General features: G+C 44.6%; 1 protein-coding gene across 4 annotated transcripts in view; it reads left to right on the plus strand.

Annotated features, from left to right (window-relative positions):
- The window catches only part of LOC122548357 (neuronal tyrosine-phosphorylated phosphoinositide-3-kinase adapter 1), a 42,016-nt gene extending 33,102 nt beyond the window's left edge, over positions 1 to 8,914 (plus strand). For all 4 annotated transcript variants that reach the window (XM_043686900.1, XM_043686901.1, XM_043686899.1 and 1 more), the window contains 2 exons: positions 1,351 to 1,460; positions 7,246 to 8,914. In XM_043686900.1, the coding sequence (XP_043542835.1) occupies positions 1,351 to 1,460; positions 7,246 to 7,476 (341 nt within the window). In that variant the 3' untranslated portion in view covers positions 7,477 to 8,914. The remainder of the gene's footprint in view (positions 1 to 1,350; positions 1,461 to 7,245) is intronic.
- The last annotated feature ends 9,237 nt before the right edge of the window (positions 8,915 to 18,151 follow it).

Raw genomic sequence — 18,151 nt, forward strand, 5'->3', positions numbered from 1 at the left:
TTCTATGGAAACATGTCACCCTGAAATTAGTCTCCAACCAGCACTGTAATGCCTAAAGTAACACTTAATTAAGATGATAGTAAATCAAAGTGCATTTTTTTAGAAAAGTGGCCATTCAGCACCTCCATTGCTGAATGGAATCATTGGTATTCTGCAGTATTTCTCCATGAGGTTATACCTTGTTCCATTTGCTGTCTCGTATGTGTCCTCCCCTCGCCTACTATGTGCATCCTTCCTGTTTTCCCCTTCCTCTTTTTTTCCTACTCACAAATGCTCTTGTCTACTACACTCCCCCCACCCCCATCAAGTGCTGTTCCCTCCTGCTCTCTAGATGTCTGAAACATGAGGGTATTCAAAATCTGACTGCTAAAGGTGGTGCAAAGATGAAGCAATTTGAAAACAAGTAATTCAACTTTGCTCTTGACTATTAAAATCCAGGGAAAAAAAAGTTACCAAAAATGGGAGCGTGAGGGAGAGGGAGAGATGGGGGAGACAGAGAGAGAGAGAGAGACTGAGACAGAGAGAGAGAGACAGAGATACTCAGACAATACAAGAATAGCGAGATGGTCACAAGTAGTCATCACACAAAACAGATTTCTCAGTCCACAGCTGCCACTAGCCAAGTTTCTCCAGTACATTTTCTCCCCCCCCCCCCCCCCCCCAAAAAACATCAAAACACATGCTCTCTTCCTTTCACTCTGGTCATCTGTCCTTAATATCTCTTGTGGCCTATTGTCAAATTTTGCTTCGTAATGTCTCATTTACTCTCTCAGAGCTGCCAGGCAATGTAAGCTGTTAGATCATCACAGTAGGACAGCTACTGTGTCAGCACGTTTTGAGAAGATTTGTAGCTCAGGTTGAGGTTCTGGATGTAGGTTTGTTCGCAGAGCTGGAAGGTTCACTTTCAGACATTTCAGACATTTTCAGGTTGAGGTTCTGGATGTAGGTTTGTTCGCAGAGCTGGAAGGTTCACTTTCAGACATTTCATCACCATACTAGGTAACCTCTTCAGTGAGCCTCTGGACGAGGCACTGCTGATGTTTCCTGCTTTCTACTTATATGTTTGGGTTTCCTTGGAATGGTGACAAAACATCTGAAACCTTCCAGCTCAGCGAGCAAGCCTACATCCATCTACTGTGTATTGTATGAACAATAAACTATGATCTTGTCAGTCATGGTCACATCTGAAAATATATCACAATGATTTGATCAGGATATGGGCTCCATATTCCCTTTGGTCAGGTGGAGTTTGTCTAATTCATGCAAGTTACTGATGAAGTGTTGAGTTTTCCACGATGCTCCTTTTTCAAATCTCTGCTTGACCCTCTCTCCCTCTTTCTTCCTTTCTAGACTCCGCACTCAGCCATCGCCTTGGTCGTTCAGCCTCCACCTCAGGTGTACGTTACCCTCTTGCTCATCTGCAGCGACAGTGCAGTCAATCCCGAGACTCCCCAAGCCAGGTAGGAATGATGATTGACTCCCCAGCAGTAACAGTGGGACTGACCAGCAAGAGAGAGAAGTAGAGACAAACGTGAAGTGAGCGAGACAGAGGGGTGGAGAGAGGGGAAAAAAATGCAGTGCATGAAAATTAGGTGAAACAGATGCACATGAGAGAGAGCATGAAGCACATGTGAGACAGGGAGTGTGAACAAAAAAGAGGTAAGAAAGAAATTGAGATAGAGATTCAGAGATAAATTAAAGGGCGAACAATCAATCTAGCCTTTTGGGACAAGTAAGAGAAAGATAATAGTTATCAGAGGGAGAGATGATGACTCTGAAAGGTCGACGTACTGTTTCTGAAGAATAGTCGCTGTGGTGAGGCAGAATGACAAACAGCACATGAAATGAATGAGAAGTTAGGGTTTCACCAGATGGTCAGAACATAGAACATTACAGCGCAGTACAGGCCCTTCACCCCTCCGTATTGCGCCGACCTGTGAAATTAATCTGATGCCGATCTAACCTACACCATTCCATTATTATCCATACGTATGTCCAATGCCCATTTAAATGCCCTTAACATCGGCGAGTCTACTACTGTTGCAGGCAGTGCATTCCACGCCCCTACTACTGAGTAAAGAAACTAACCCTGAGATCTGTCCTAAATCTATCGACCCTCAATTTAAAGCCTTGTGTTAACCTTCACCATCTGAAGTAAAAGGCTCTTTATGGACTTCAGTAAGGTGTTCGACAAGGTTCCCCATGGGAGACTGATTAGCAAGGTTAGAGCTCATGGAATACAGGGAGAACGAGCCATTTGGATACAGAGCTGGCTCAAAGATAGAACACAGAGGGTGGGTGGTGGAGGGTTGTTTGTCAGACTGGAGGCCTGTGACCAGTGGAGTGCCACAAGGATCGGTGCTGGGCCCATTTACTTTTTGTCATTTACATAAATGATTTGGATGCGAGCATAAGAGGTACAGTTAGTAAGTTTGCTGATGACACCAAAATTGGAGGTGTCGTGGACAGCGAAGAGGGTTACCTCAGATTACAACAGCATCTGGACCAGATGGGCCAATGGGCTGAGAAGTGGCAGTTGGAGTTTAATTCAGATAAATGCGAAGTGCTGCATTTTGGGGAAAACAAATCTTAGCAGGACTTATACACTTAATGGTGAGGTCCTAGAGAGTGTTGCTGAACAAAGAGAGCTTGGAGTGCAGGTTCTTAGTTCCTTCAAAATGGAGTCGCAGGTCGATAGGATAGTGAAGAAGGCATTTGGTATGCTTTCCTTTATTGGTCAGAGTATTGAGTACAGGAGTTGGGAGGTCATGTTGCATCTGTACAGGACATTGGTTAGGCCACTGTTGGCACATTGCGTGCAATTCTGGTCTCCTTCCGATCGGAAAGATGTTGTGAAACTTGAAAGGGTTCAGAAAAGGAGGATTTGAGCGACAGGGAGAGGCTGAACAGGCTGGGGTTGTTTTCCCTGGAGCATCGGAGGCTGAGGGGTGACCTTATAGAGGTTTACAAAATTATGAGGGATATGGACAGGATAAATAGGCAAAGTCTTTTCTCTGGGGTTGGGGAGTCCAGAACTAGAGGGCATAGGTTTAGGGTGAGGGTGAAAGATATGAGAGACCTAAGGGGCAACTTTTTCACGCATTGGGTGGTATGTGTCTGGAATGAACTGCCAGAGGATTTGGTGGAGACTGGTACATTTGCAATATTTAAGAGGCATTTGGATGGGTATATGAATAGGAAGGGTTTGGAGGGATATGGGCCAGGTGCTGGCAGGTGGGACTAGATTGGGTTGGGATATCTGGTCGGCATGGACGGGTTGGACCGAAGGGTCTGTTTCCATTCTGCACATCTGACTCTCACTGTCCACCCTATCTAACTCTCTTCTACATCACAATTAAGTCATCTTCTTTTCTAATGGAAATAGCCTCCGTTCCCTCAGCCTTTCCCTCCTAAGTCCTTCCTTCCATCCCAGGCAACATCCTGGTAAATCTCCTCTGAACCCTTTGCAAAGGTTCCACATCCCTGCTATGTTGCAGTGACCAGAACTGTACGCAGTATTCCAGGTGCAGCCTTACCAGTGCAATGTACAGCTGAAGCATGACCTTGTGGCTCAAAACCTCAAACCCCCTACAAATGAACACCAATACACCATATACTGCCTTAACAATCCTATCCACCTGGGTGGTAACTTTCAGGAATTCGTGCACATTGATACCTAGATCTCTCTGTTCATCAACACTGCCAAGAATTTTACCATTAACCCAGTACTCTGCATTCCTGTTATTACTTCAGAAGTGAACTACCTCTCATGTTTCTGCATTAAACTCCATTTGCCACTTCTCAGCCCAGCTCTGCATCTTATCTATGTCCCTCTGTGAGCTACAACATCCTTCGCCACTATCCACAACTCTGCCTACCTTAGTGTCATCTGCAAATTTGCTAGCCCAAACTTGTATGCCCACATCCAGATCATTTATAAAAATGACAAACAGCAGTGGCCCAAAAATGGATCCTTGCGGCACACCACTGGTAACTGAGTTCCACGATGGACGTATCCTGTCAACCACCACCCTCTGTCTTCTTTCAGCTAGCCAATTTATGATCTAAACCATGAAGTCACCTTCACCTCCAAAACTTTGTATATTGCGCAGTAGCCTACGGTGTGGAACCTTACTGATATCAATATACACATCAACCGCTTTACCTACATCCACCTGCTTTGTCACCTTCTCAAAGAACTCACTAAGGTTAGTGAGACATGATCTATCCTTCACAAAACCGTGTTGACTATCCCTAATCAGAGACATCACAAATCCTGGCACCTGGGAGGCATCACACCAACCATGAGTCTCGCTCATTCCCACAGAACCTCCTATCTGTCCCCCTAGCTATGGAATCCCCAATGACTAGAGCTCTGCTCCTCTTCCCCCTTCCCCTTTGAGAAACAGGGACAGACTCTGCCCCAGTGACCTGTAGCCCATTGCTTGTCCCCCCAACAGTATCCAAAATGGTGTACTTGTTGAGGGGAACCACCACAGGAGATCCTTGCATTGCCTTTCCTACCCCTCACTATAACCCATCTACCTTCTTCATGTGGCTGTGGAGTAACTGCCTCTCTATAATCCCCTCCGCCTCTCGAATGATTGTCATCTTCCCAACTGATCTACAGAACCTTTTTTTGGTTAGAGAAGGATGATTGGTGGGAGACACTACCCATGTACTGTTTCAGGTAAAGCAACCGCCCAAATATGTGACCTTGTGACCTTGTCCAACCGCCTTCAGGAACTGAAGAATACCCGTCCTAAAAGTGATTTATTCTGTATAAAGTCCTATCCAATAGATTGAAATACGACGTCCAGGCTGATAAGCCTAATGTATAACTGAAGGCAGACTGCATTGTTAGGCCTTCTCTTTGGGGAGGCAAGTAATATCCACTCTGCACAAATGCCTGTCAATGACTACCCCAACAAGAATGAATGTTGGTTAGGTTCTTTGGCATTGCCATCATTGAATCATCCCACTGTCAACATACTGGGAGTTACCATGGGCCAGAAACTGAATTGGATCAGCCATATGAATAAAATGGCTGCCAAAGGTCAGAGGCTGGGAATCAGCGAGTAACTTGCCTCCTGATAGCCTGTTCATCATCCATAAGGTCCAAGTCAGTACATTGGACTACTCTGCTAGCGAGAAGCAATCATCCCAACATCCACAAACAAAGCTGCATATGAACACAATTTCAACGAGCAACCACCACAAACTGCAGCACAGAGGAATTGCGCAGAGCAGAGAAAAATCACCCATAGTGTCTTCAAAAACAATGGGTACCCAATGAACATTAGTCTGCCGATTTTTCTCAGCAACAAACCCAAACAAGCAAACAAAACGTGTCCAGAAACCCTAGATACTCTCCCCTACATCAAAGACAACTGAAATGACTGCTAGAATACTCCGACCACTTGGCATCATGGTAGCCCACAAACCCAACACGCCAAAACAGCAGCTAATGAACTTGAAAGACCCCATATTGACAACAAGCAAAACTAATGTCATTTACAAAATACATAGCAAGGACTATAACAAACACTACATTGGGCAAACAGGCAGAAAACTAGCCACCAGGATAGCCAACAGGATACATGAACATCAACTAGCTACAAAACGACATGACTCCCTCTCACTAATATCCTTACATACAGATAAGGAAGGACACCACTTCAACTGGGACCACACACCCATCCTGGGACAAGCCAAACAAAGACACGCACAAGAATTCCTAGAAGCATGGCATTCCAACTGGAACTCTTATCAACAAACACATTGACTTGGATCCCATTTACCACCCCCTGAGAAAAAGAACAGGAAATGCCATCACCACAACAAAGAAATGCAAACATATAAATAGAAAGCAGGAAACATCAGTGCTTTGTCCGGAGGCTCACTGAAGATGTTAACTAGTATGGTGACAAAACGTCTGAAAATGAACCTTCCATCTCAGTGAGCAAACCTATGTCCAGTACTCTCTGCTAGCCTGGATGAGTGCAGCTGCAACAATACTTGGGAAGCTTGACACCATCCTGGACAAAGCAGCCCACGTGATTGGCAACAGATCCACAAATATCCACTCCCTTCACCACCAGTGCTCAGCTGCATTATGTACCATCTACAAGCAAGAACTCACCAAGGCTCCTTCAACAGACACTTCCCGACCCACGACCTCTACTATCGCGAAGGGCAAGGGTGGCAATACATGGAGCCACCATCACCTGCAAGTTTCTGTCCAAGCCTCACACCATCCTGACTTGGAAATATATCACCATTCCTTCTGTCGAGATCCTGGAACTCCCCCATACCAACTATTTTGGCTGGCCGAATGCCCCAAATGTTGTAGCGGTTTGTGAAAGCTCCTGAGGGACATGTGATGTTGGAAATAAATACCAGTTCAAGTGGTTAAAATTAAGGAAGGTATTTATCTGCTGATCATGCTCAAGTTGGTTTGGTTCTCGCTGTACCTACATTGGTTGTCCCTTTTTCCTACATTACAACTATGACTGCATTTCAATGAAAGGAGTGCATTGGGTTTTGAGATGTCTTGTGATTGTAAAATAAACGCAAGTCTTTCATTCTTGCTAATTGTCTGAAGAAGCTTGTGCTTTCTCGTTTGGAATTGACTCCCTGCCTTGATCCCAGAATCCTGAATCCCTTGTGCCTAAAAGCAATAGATCAATCTACAACTGACTCCCACTTCAACAGCCTCAACTGAGGCTTTGAGGTTCTGCTGACACCCAACTTGAAGAAATAGTTTCCCTTCTTCAAGCCTTTTAAAAAAATTTTTAAATCATCTCCAACCCTTCACAATCATTCCTTAATAATCTAAACTGGTAATACAAGCAGAATCTGTGCAACCTAACCTCTCAATTTAATTCTTTGAATTCCCACATCATTCTGGTGAATCTGCACTGTTCCCTCTCAAAGGCCGATACCTCCCCCTGAGAAGTAGACCCCCAAGCTAAACTGAACAATATTTCCTTACTGTAATGATGCTGTTTAAGTGCAGTGTGCTGGCCCTTTAAGATGGCTATGCAGCTTAGTAACGGAGATGTTTGTGCGTGGCCTGAGAGTTACACAGGGCAGTTCGTTCCAGAAAGTTTTAAGGAAGCAGTGTTCCAGAGAGGCTAATTGGTGCTTAATACAACTTTTTGTTTTAAATGTTTTGTTCTGTCAGTTGAGTTTTGAACAGAGTTATAATGAAAAGCTTTGACATGTTCCTTTCTACTTTGACAGGGTCTTCAGCAGCAGGCACTACGCGAGAAGGATGGGAAGCTCCTGGAGGTAATCGAGCATAAACGGTGCCTGTGCAAGGAGATCAAAGCACGACGAAGACCGGAAAGGAGTCTATGCAAACAGGACAGTATGCCTATCCTCCCAAGCTGGAAGAAAGGCTCAGATTCTCGGAAAACTGGGACTCCTCCGTGCCAACGACAACACACTGTCCTCTGGGACACAGCGATTTGACAGTGCCCGTTTCTTCCTTCTGCCCTTACCCCCACCCCAAACCCAGGAGCAAAGGACAAGCCTGTTCGCTTGCGACCTTTGAACTCCAGAGACTCAATCTTTGGGCTTGTAGGACATCAGGTCTCTGCACGGGACCTGAAGTAGCCCTGATTGTAAAACACTTGGGGAAACCCCCTGACGACAAACCCACCCCCAAAATTCAATCACTCCCACCCCTTGCTTCATCAATTCTAACTTCCTTGCCCCTGTTCCCTCCATTGAGCCCTTCATTGTTTCCTATACTCTGAAACAGAATAAGCCTTCAGAAAACATTCATCAGTCAGCAAGTATAAAGCCCAGGCTAACAGAGGACTGACAAATGATCTCTGCATCATGTCACGCTGAACTAACCAATCAATGATGGACAAAACAGTGCAAGCAAATGGTGGAAAGCATGTCCATTGACCAGCCAGTTCATGGTCACCCATAGAGGATGAAGATCGGCCTTCGCTGGTGCTCAGTGTTTGACACGTTTTGCTACTGAGTCAAACAATAAGCGCAAGAGCCTTGGTTGTTCATTGATGACCGAAGAACTGGAGAGCTACAGAAGATAGCAAGGCCAGCTCCTCTGTTAGGGACAACATGTCGCTGACTCTGGCCCAACCCACACAGGAAAAAACACTCCAATGATCTCGCCATCCCTATCTCCTTCCTCCCCCACCCCACAACCACCCTGCCAATTGAAAATCCAGAATGGTCTAAACCCTTACCCCTGCATCCCATATTACCCCAGTGTCTGTCGTGACTCAGGCCTGTCACTGACTTGGGCAAGTTGGCAGCTGAAGTGGTATCAAATGTGAGGTGTGCATGAGAACTGGGCATCAAGTAATAGTGAGAGCAGTGTATACAAGGGGGTAAGATCAGATTTTAGGGTGCCAACAGTAGGAGGGCTGGACATGGGGTGCCACCACCTAGTCAGGGAATGAGAGAGAGAGAGAAAGAAAGAAGAGTGACTCCCTCCAATCAATAACCGCTTCAGCCAGTGTTGTACTGGTGATCATGGGAAACAGTCACTGATAGAGAATGTTCTATCCAAAATTCACCTCCCTCAGGGAAATAAAAGGTTTTGGAAGATGAAGTGGAGAAATAATGCCACAGTAGACAATGTCCTGGGAGTGGGACGGTGTAGAGGGAGTTTTAGTTTAAGCATAGAGGAAATTTTATTCTATTTAACCCATGCTGTACTTGTCCTGGGAATGTTTGAGGATACTATCAAAGAAGCTTTCAAAAAAAAAAGGAATCTTTAACTAACTCTGTGCTATTCATGTCTTGGGAGTATTCACAAATTCTGTGAGGAAGCATGTGTTCTTGTCCTCAGTCAGCAAGGCAGCTTTTGCTGTCATGGGGGACAGAGTTGTGAAACAGTTGGCCTTGGTAATCAAGGCAATAATGAATAAAATCCACCTGGGTGTCCAGTCTGTTATACTATCCTGTGAACCCTGATCACTTGCTCCACTGTTGTGTGTGAGAGCTGCTTTAGCCAAGGCAAGATTGACACTGCACTGTGGCCAGGACATTTGGGAATCCATCCTACCTCGTAGCCCAATCTTCAGGGATTGGTCAAAGCTTCTTTGGTGTAAATGTCAGGTTTTGTTTCTTGCTGTAGGCCTGTCAAGGGTTTGTCTAATCTGCCACGTGTTTATCTGTCTTACCATTAGAATCTCCTTTTTTTTCCCCTATGTATGCAGCTGTCTGTGTCAATATGTGGTTGTTGATGTCTGACTGTATGAAGCATACATCTATGAGTTTGTTTGACTCTGGTCGTCTATGTGCACCTGTCTATCTCTGCCCATCACTCTTTGTATCTGTGTGTCTTTTTCAGTCTGTCCAATTATGTACCTGCACGCTTCTCTCCATTTAATTAGTGACCATAACAGTGATTGCCAACTGCTCTAAAATCCATTTGGTTCACTAACTGCTCTTTAGAGTGGGAAATCTGCTGTCCTTACCTGGTCAGGCCTATATGTAACTCCACCGCAATGAGGTTGGCTCTCGATGCCCTCTTAACTGGCTGAGCAAGGCAGTTAGGGAAGGGCAACGAATGCTGGCAGTGCCCAGCAACATCCACATCCCATCAAGGAGTTAGGACATTAGTTACACATTGTATTATCAGATGATGAATACATGTGCATCAACGTGCTGGAGAAACATGACCCCAGATAAAAAGCCCACCTATCTTGGGTGTGTCTCATGATATGAGACATGAACTGGGCTGGTCCCAGGCTGAGCGAACTTTGCCCTCGCTTCATCGCCTCTAGTACATTAGGACATCACTACGCTGCTGATCTGTGACTTTTCAAATAAAACAGAATCAACCAACCTATTCATTGCCCAGTAATTTACTGCTGTGTTTACCCCAAGCCCTGGTTGATGAATTCCATCTGACATTTGACTGGACATTTTATTAAATTACAATGAATTTTTGAGCTCCCCCTTTCTGTAGGTCCTACCTTAATGCTTCCCATCATTACTTGCTGCCCTGAACTGGTGCACTTATTCAACCCGTCTTTATCTATGCCAGCTATTCTACATGAGATGGTGCAACTAGTCCCATCTGGTCATCTATGCTTTGCATTCATTAGCAACAACAAACCCACAGGCTTATTCTGCTACAGCCCTAATCCTAAATCTCTCTCATTTGCTGGTGCTGGTCCACACTTGCCTTGTATACCTCCATCTTGAGATCCAGAATGAGCAGTGCATTCATTTCCAATGGTTGGTCTCTAAACTGGTTATCTCCCCTTGCAGGCCAACTGTAACCCCACAGGTTAATTCCTGGTGGGATAGTGAAAACTAGCAGAGCGGTTATAATAGGTACAAATGTTTGGCAGACAGATGTTCTAATCCTGACATGGCTACTAGATGGGGCTGATTTAAATTTGATTAATTAAATAAATATCCAGCATAAATAGCTAAGGCTCAGTGACCATGAAACTACCAGATTGTCCAAAAAAATCTGAATGTCTGTTATCTCCTTCACCTGCAGGGAAATCTGCCTTTACCTAGTCTAGCTGAAGTGGGACTCCAGACCCATAACAATTTGACTGACACTTAACATCTAAAGTACCATTCAATTAGGGAACCTTCTCAATTGTGTATAGGATTTAGGACATGAAGTGTTGGCCTTTATCAGTGATGCCTGTATTCTGCAGCATTGAAGGTATTGGCTAACTCTACATTGTTGGAGAAAGTGAGGATTGCAGATGCTGGAGATCAGAGCTGAAAATGTGTTGCTGGAAAAGCGCAGCAGGTCAGGCAGTATCCAAGGAGCAGGAGAATCGACGTTTCGGGCATAAGCCCTTCTCCTGCTGACCTTCCTCATTCCTGAAGAAGAACTTATGCCCAAAACGTCGATTCTCCTGCTCCTTTGATGCTGCCTGACCTGCTGCGCTTTTCCAGCAACACATTTTCAGCTCTAACTCTACACTGTTGCCAAGCTGGTTCTTTAAGCCCCAATTGAGCTTGGTCCTGACCGAGGCCTTTCAGGGTTCAAGCCTTACGTTTCACAGCTCTCCTGTCCCTCTAAAATTCCTGAGACTTCTTAAGTGTCTCCTCCCTCCCCTTCTCTCTGTTTCTCTCTCAGACCAGGATGACACAATCTTCAGGTCTAGTTATGAAGGTTAATTATCAGTATTTGAAATGTCAATAAGAACCCTGGCCTGGGGGAGACTATAATCAGTGAGATGTGATAACAAAATGATGGGTAACTCGCTAGTATTAGGTAATAGGGAGAGGTTGAGATCTCTTTTATAACAGGTTCCAATTTTCCAATATCTCACGCCTGCACCAACCAAAGACAATTGCATTATTTAAATATATATATATATCTGTATATACAAAATGTATTTACATGTGAATACTTATCGAGAGCCAGGGTCTCTGGCAACAAACAGAGCATTCTTCTGATCACTTTACGTCCACATCAACTCTTTCCTCATCAAGGGTTGGAGTTCTCCTGCCACCACCTCTTCACTTTTTAATAATCCAAACTTGAATCCTGTGTTTGGAAGTCATCAGGAATCATTAATTGTGTTCCCCATTGGGTCTAGTTGGTAAATCTATGGATTATGAATTGTGGTATTTATCAACTCTAGCTGTTCGTATTTCTCTGCCACAAGCAGTTGGCTAATACTTGAGATTCATGGGGAAAAAATAGGAAACTAATTGGGGGTGGTTGAGATTGAGGGCAAAGAGAATGAGAAAACCCAGTGGGGTGCAAATACAGTGGTAGTCATCTAGATCTATTCAATCACGACAGATGAATAAATGTGACCGAAGGGGAATGGATGCATTTTATCTGAAGTATATCATTACCTTTCATCTCCATCTGGTGGGGGGAGGGGGCTACAAATCTGGTGTCAAGTGGGAAGAAAGTAAGATCCCTGTACCTGGAGCACCCCTCGCCTTGGCCTTCTCCAGCCTGTGAATAGATCTTTTACATTGTTCACCCAGAGAAAAATACTTTAGTTGGCCAACAGGTTTGGTCTTGGTTCTGTTGCTAAGCAACCCTATCTGAACTAAATTGCAAGAATTTTTAAAAATCTGTCAAGCTGTATCACAAAACCTCAACAAGAAAAAATCATGTAGCCGATGAACTTTTGAGTAGAGTTTTAATGATTGTGGTTGCAAAACGAAAATTGTATGTGACAAACTTATACAGTCATTCCAATTATTTATTTTTAATTTATTCTCATATAAATGGAGCAAGGTTCATTGATTCCTTCATTAAGCCTGTGTAGTTTGTGCTTGTATGTGTGTTTCCTGGCCTTCAGTATGTCATGGGCCTGATTTTATCAGTTACAATGTCTAATCAGAGGGGAAGCCACGGTAATGGGGAGTAGTTGGGAGGGATTATTCAACAAGGGAGGACTAGAGATCAACACCTGCTTGGGTCCAAACTACACAAGTCCTGCATTCAAGACTTAGCAGCATGATGCATTCAGATGGGAAGTGTTGACTCAAAGCCACAATCCAAACAAAACTTAAGAATGCACTTGAGGATAGGAAACATGCATCTTACAAAAGGTTTTAAACATTAAGCCCAAATCACATCCCACTTTGCAAGCCAGAGATCCAACCTCCTCTCTGGAGGCAAAGTGAGACTTTCAGTCAATTTTGCACCAAATATTAAAACAGCAGATTAAAGCTCATCTTACTGTTTGATTTGGTCAATGAGGAAGCAGTGGAGTTCCTGCTGGGAGGCTTGACAACCAGAAAGAAGTAACGGTAGCATTTGTGAATGGGACATCTAGTCTTCGTATACCTCAAATTAGGGCCTCAACATGAACACACTCAGTACTTCCAAGTACAACTGTTGTTTGTCTTGTTGGGGATTAAGTCCTCCTTTGAACTGCTATTGCAAGCTGTCGTGGTGACTAATGTCAAAGCTGCATGGTTTAGATTAGATTTTTTTCTGTTGTTTGTCTTGTTGGGGATTAAGTCCTCCTTTGAACTGCTATTGCAAGCTGTCGTGGTGACTAATGTCAAAGCTGCATGGTTCTTAGATGTCATCAGTTCTACCTAACCGGTTTAACTTTCAAAATCTGGGAAGCTCAGAACACTGTACCCCTTCCTATGTCAGTAATGTCCAGCCTCTACAACTCTCCTCTGTAACTTCCTCTTGCATCTCTAAAGCCTTGTCAGGAACCAATTATATTTTCACTCTTCAATAGACCATGCACAATAAGCCCCAGTTGCAGATTATTTGTTAACCATTATCACTGAAGATAATGTGGATCAGACTTTCCTGAAGCAAACAAGAGATTGCTGCCTTAGCTGCAAGGTGCATTTTAATGCCTTGCCAACCTCTGCCCTGACTAAATCCAAGGCAGGAATGTTCTGCTTTTGACCCTTTAAATTAGCATTCAGTTTCCGTATCGAGGCTTGATCCAGCCGTGGGTAGGGTCTCACCTGCTGGAGAAGCCAGTCACATCATGTGGGTTTCCTCTGGGTGCTCCAGTTTCTTCCCACCATCCAAACGATGTGTAGGTTAGGTGCATTAAGTGGGGTAAATATAGAGTAATGAGGAATGGGTTTGGTTGGGATACTCTTTGGAAAGTCAGTGTGGACTTGTTGGGCCGAAGGGCCTGTTTCCACACTGTAGGGATTCCAATTCAATTCTAATTCTCTACAACTCTGTGTAACCTCCCGTAGCATCTACAACCTCATTATCTCTAAAAGTCTTGTCACACTCCATGATTCTTTATCTCTGTGCCCTCCCCCAGTACTTGCAATCCTGTATCTCAGTAATTTCCCCCCTCCCCACACACATACATAGTTGATATGACCATCCCAAATCTAGCCACATTCAACCCCAACACTCACCTCTTTGTAACCACCTTCAACCCCTACACCTTTCCCTATCTCAGCCCTCTGAGGGTGTCTGTGCTCTTCCAATTCCGGCCTCTTATCAACTGCCTGGGCCTCAAGCTGTGCAAGTCACTCCATAAAACATTTCTTCCCTACTCTTTGTGTCCCCTCCTTTTCACTCATTTCAGAATATCTTCCCAAATGTCATAAATGTTGTAATCTTACTCTACTACTTGCTCTGGTGGCATGTTCCGCATATACACTGTGAAAATGTGGCTCCTTGGGTCCCTTTTAAATCTTGCACTTTTAACCTTTAAGTTTTGAAATCTCCCTTTCCACTACTGAAAAGAACCTTGGTTATTCACCTTATTTATGCCCCTCTTGATTTATAAACCTCTAAGGTCACCCATCAGCCTTCTATGCTCCCGTGAAAAAGGGTTTCCAGCTTCTTATAACGCAAACCCTCTAGTCCCAGTAATATCCTTGTAATTTTTCTTTATATCCTTTCCATTTTAGTAACACCCTTCCTACAGCAGGGTGACCAGAATTGTATGCAGTGCTCCAAATGTGGCCTTACCAATGTCTTGTAGAGCTGTGACGTTAAGTACTAACTAAGGGTTGGGATATCTGGTTGGCATGGACAGGTTGGATCGTCATCTCTATGAACTCCTGATCCTGAAGCTCTGACCAGTGAAGGCAACTGTGCCAAATACCATCTCCACCAAACTTTCTACTTGTGATACCACTTTCAAGGAACTATATGTCTGCACTCCTAGGTCTCTCTGTTCCACAGCCCTACCTTTATCTGTGTAAGTCCTGTCCCAGTTTGTCTTACTAACTAACTAGTCTGGTTATGGCCTCAATTCCACTTCCTTGCTGTTCCCTCATCGATCGAGAGTCAGTCAGACCCCACCTTAAGTAAATTCAATAAATTGCTCTCCTTTCCATTCAGACCTCATAGAGAGTCCTTGTACTGAAAGTGTGCCCAGAGGCCAGACCAATGTACAGGGAACATTGGTTTAAAACCCACTACTGCAATGTGAATTTAATACATTCTGGAATTTAAAAAATATATTCTAACGCTAACTTATGAAGCTGCTGTCAATTGCTATTTTTTTTAAAAACTCCATCTGGTTCACTAATGACCTTCAAGGGAGGAAATGTCATCCTTACGTGGTCAGGGCCTACATGTGACTCCAGACCCACAACAATGTGGTTGACTCTTAACTGCTGAGCAAGCCCCTCAGTTGAAGGGCAGTAAGGGACAGGCAGTAAAAACACCAGCCCTTGGTAGTGATGCTGCATCCTATGAACAAAAAGAGAGAATCCCTGTGACATTAGGGTCATTACAGACCCCTTTTATAGAACATTTCAGCGCAGTACAGGCCATTCAGCCCTGTGTAACCAGTCCGAAGCCATCTAATATATACTATTCCATTCTTGTTCATGTCCCTAGCCTGTGTCTCTTTAAAATTGGGGAGTCTCCTACTGTTGCAGGCAGTGTTTTCCATGCCCCTATTACTGAGTAAAGAGACTACCTCTGACATCTGTGCTATATCTATCACCCCTCAATTTAAAGCTATGTCCCCTCATGCTAGCCATCACCATCCAAGGAAAAGGGCTCTCACTGTCCACCCTATCTAACCCTCTGATTATCTTATATGTCTCTATTGAGTCACCTCTCAACCTTCTTCTCTCTAACGAAAACTGCTTCAAGTCCCTCAGCCTTTCCTCCATACCAGGCAACATCCTAGTAAATCTCCTCTGAACCCTTTCCAAAGCTTCCACATCCTTCCTATAATGTGGTGACCAGAACTGCATGCAATACTCCAAGTGCGGCCGCACCAGAGTTTTGTACAGCTGCAGCATGAATCTCATGATTCCGAAACTTAATCCCTCTCCCAATAAAAGCGAACACACCGTATGCCTCCTTAACAACCCTGTCAACCTGGGTGGCAACTTTCAGGGATCTATGTACATGGATACCGAGATCTCCCTGCTCATCCACACTACCAAGAATCTTACCATTGGCCCAGTACTCTGCATTCCTGTTCCTCCTTCCAAAGTGAATCACCTCACACTTTTCAAAAAGGGGTTGTCATACAAATTGGACTGGAGGCTCCAGGAATCAAATAGTTGATCTTAAGAACAGCAATTAAACTGGCTGGAGTACATTTTAAAATTCATTTTTCGTGTTTTAAAAAAAGTTACCATTATTTTGTGGATGTAAATTCCGGGAGCCAAGTGACATTCAATGCAGCAAGGGCTGAGGAACATTAAAAGAAAATATAAAATAGGCAATTCTAAACGGGTGTAGGAACAGAGGGACCTGGGTGTATATGTGCTCAAATCATGAAAGGTGGTGAGATGGTCGATGGAGGGTGGAGTTAATAAAGCGTATAGTATCCTCAGCTTTATTAATAGGAGCATATATAGTACAAGAGCAAGGAGGTGCTGTTGAAGAAACATGTGACACCCCAGCTGGAATGTTTTGTACAGTTACATGTGCCACCTTAGAGGAAGGGTGTGAATGCATTGGCGAGAATGGAGAAGCGATTCACAGGAATAAGAAACTTCAGTGAAGAGGTTGGGGCTGTTCTTGGCAAGAAGAAGGCTGAGAGGGTCACGAGTGGGCTGGATACTGGAGATTGGGAGAAGCTGTTCTCGTTTGTAAAAGAATTAGAGAGGCGTAGATTTAAAGTGATGTGCAAATGAGGTGAGGAAAATCTCTTCTCGTGCACCGAGTAGTGCCTGGAAATGTGATGGAGGCTGGTTCAACTGAGGCATTCAAGAGGGCATCGGAGGATTAGTTGGTGTGCAGGGATATGGGGAAAGGACTGGAGACATTCCTGATGAAGGGCTCCAGCCCGAAACGTCGACTCTCCTGCTCCTCGGATGCTGCCTGACCTGCTGCGCTTTTCCAGCACCATAACTTTTTGACTCTGACCTCCAGTCCTCACTTTCTCTCTCCACGAGGTAATACTGCTCGCTTGAACAGCCAGTGCGGGTACAATGCACCGAATGACCTCCAGTTGCACCATAGCAATTCTGTGAAATGTATTAGGGGTTTATAGTGAGGTCCCAGTTGTGGGGGTAGGCTGTGCAAATACCCTGGTCTGTCCTGACCCCGTTGAGGAAGGACTACTCTCATCATGGCCCTTTGAAGCCTGCCATTTGACAAATAAGGGATTGTCGCACTTCCTGTATTCCCCACTCCATAATGCAATGAATACAAAGAACGAGGGATACAAAAAGCAGGCAAAGTGATGGCCGAGCGGTATTATTGGGCGGCACGGTAGCTCAGTGGTCAGCACTGCTGCCTCACAGCACCAGGATCCCAGGTACATAGAACATTACAGCGCTGTACAGGCCCTTCGGCCATCGATGTTGCGCCGACCAGTCATACCAATCTGAAGCCCATCTAACCTACACTATTCCACGTATGTCCATATGCTTGTCCAATGACGACTTAAATGTACTTAAAGTTCCAGCCTCAGGTGACTGGAGTGGAGTCTATGTGGAGTTTGCACATTCTCCCCATGTCTGCGTTGGTTTGCTTCAGTTTCCTCCCACAATCCAAAGATGTGCATTGGCCATGCTAAATTGCCCGTAGCGTTCGGTGCATTAGCCAAAGGGAAATGGGCCTGGGTGGGTTATTCTTCAGAGGGTCGGTGTGGACTTGTTGGGCCGATGGCCCTGTTTCCACACTGTGGAGGAATCTAATCTAACGTAGCCTGAGAAATCTAGCTCAGGGAGAGTTATTCCATATGTAGGGGGGAGGGGGAGGAGTGCAAAGGTAAAGGGTGCGGGAAATTGAGATGACTGGGTTTGGACCAGCTCATGGGATTTTTTTTTATATATCAGTCAGCCATGAGTAGGGGTGCAATGTTTGGGAAGTATTGGAGGGAGACAAGAGGTTTGGCTAGACATGTCAGGAAGAGGCAAGTTGGCTTTCATTGGCAGGAGAATGTTGGGGCTGGTTGATCAATGACAGGGCGAATGAGTCAAAGCTAATATGGGGTATGGTAGGAGAGCCCTGTACAGAGAGATTGGTTTGATCCGGCCTGTAGTCATTAGCGTTTAGAAGGATGAGAGGGGATCTGATTGAAACATATAAAATTCTTACATGGTTAGAGAGACAGATGCTTCTCCTGGGTGGAGGGTCTAGAACCAGTCTCCTGATATAGGGTAAACCATTTAAGTTTGAGATGAGGAAACATTTCTTCAGGCAGATGGTGGTCAAGCTGTACATTTCTGTACCTTTAAAGGCCAAATCACTGGGGTGGCTCAGTGGTTAGCATTGCTGCCTCACAGCATCAAGGACCTA

This window comes from Chiloscyllium plagiosum, unplaced genomic scaffold (genome assembly GCF_004010195.1).
Source record: "Chiloscyllium plagiosum isolate BGI_BamShark_2017 unplaced genomic scaffold, ASM401019v2 scaf_52, whole genome shotgun sequence".
NCBI lineage: Eukaryota > Metazoa > Chordata > Chondrichthyes > Orectolobiformes > Hemiscylliidae > Chiloscyllium > Chiloscyllium plagiosum.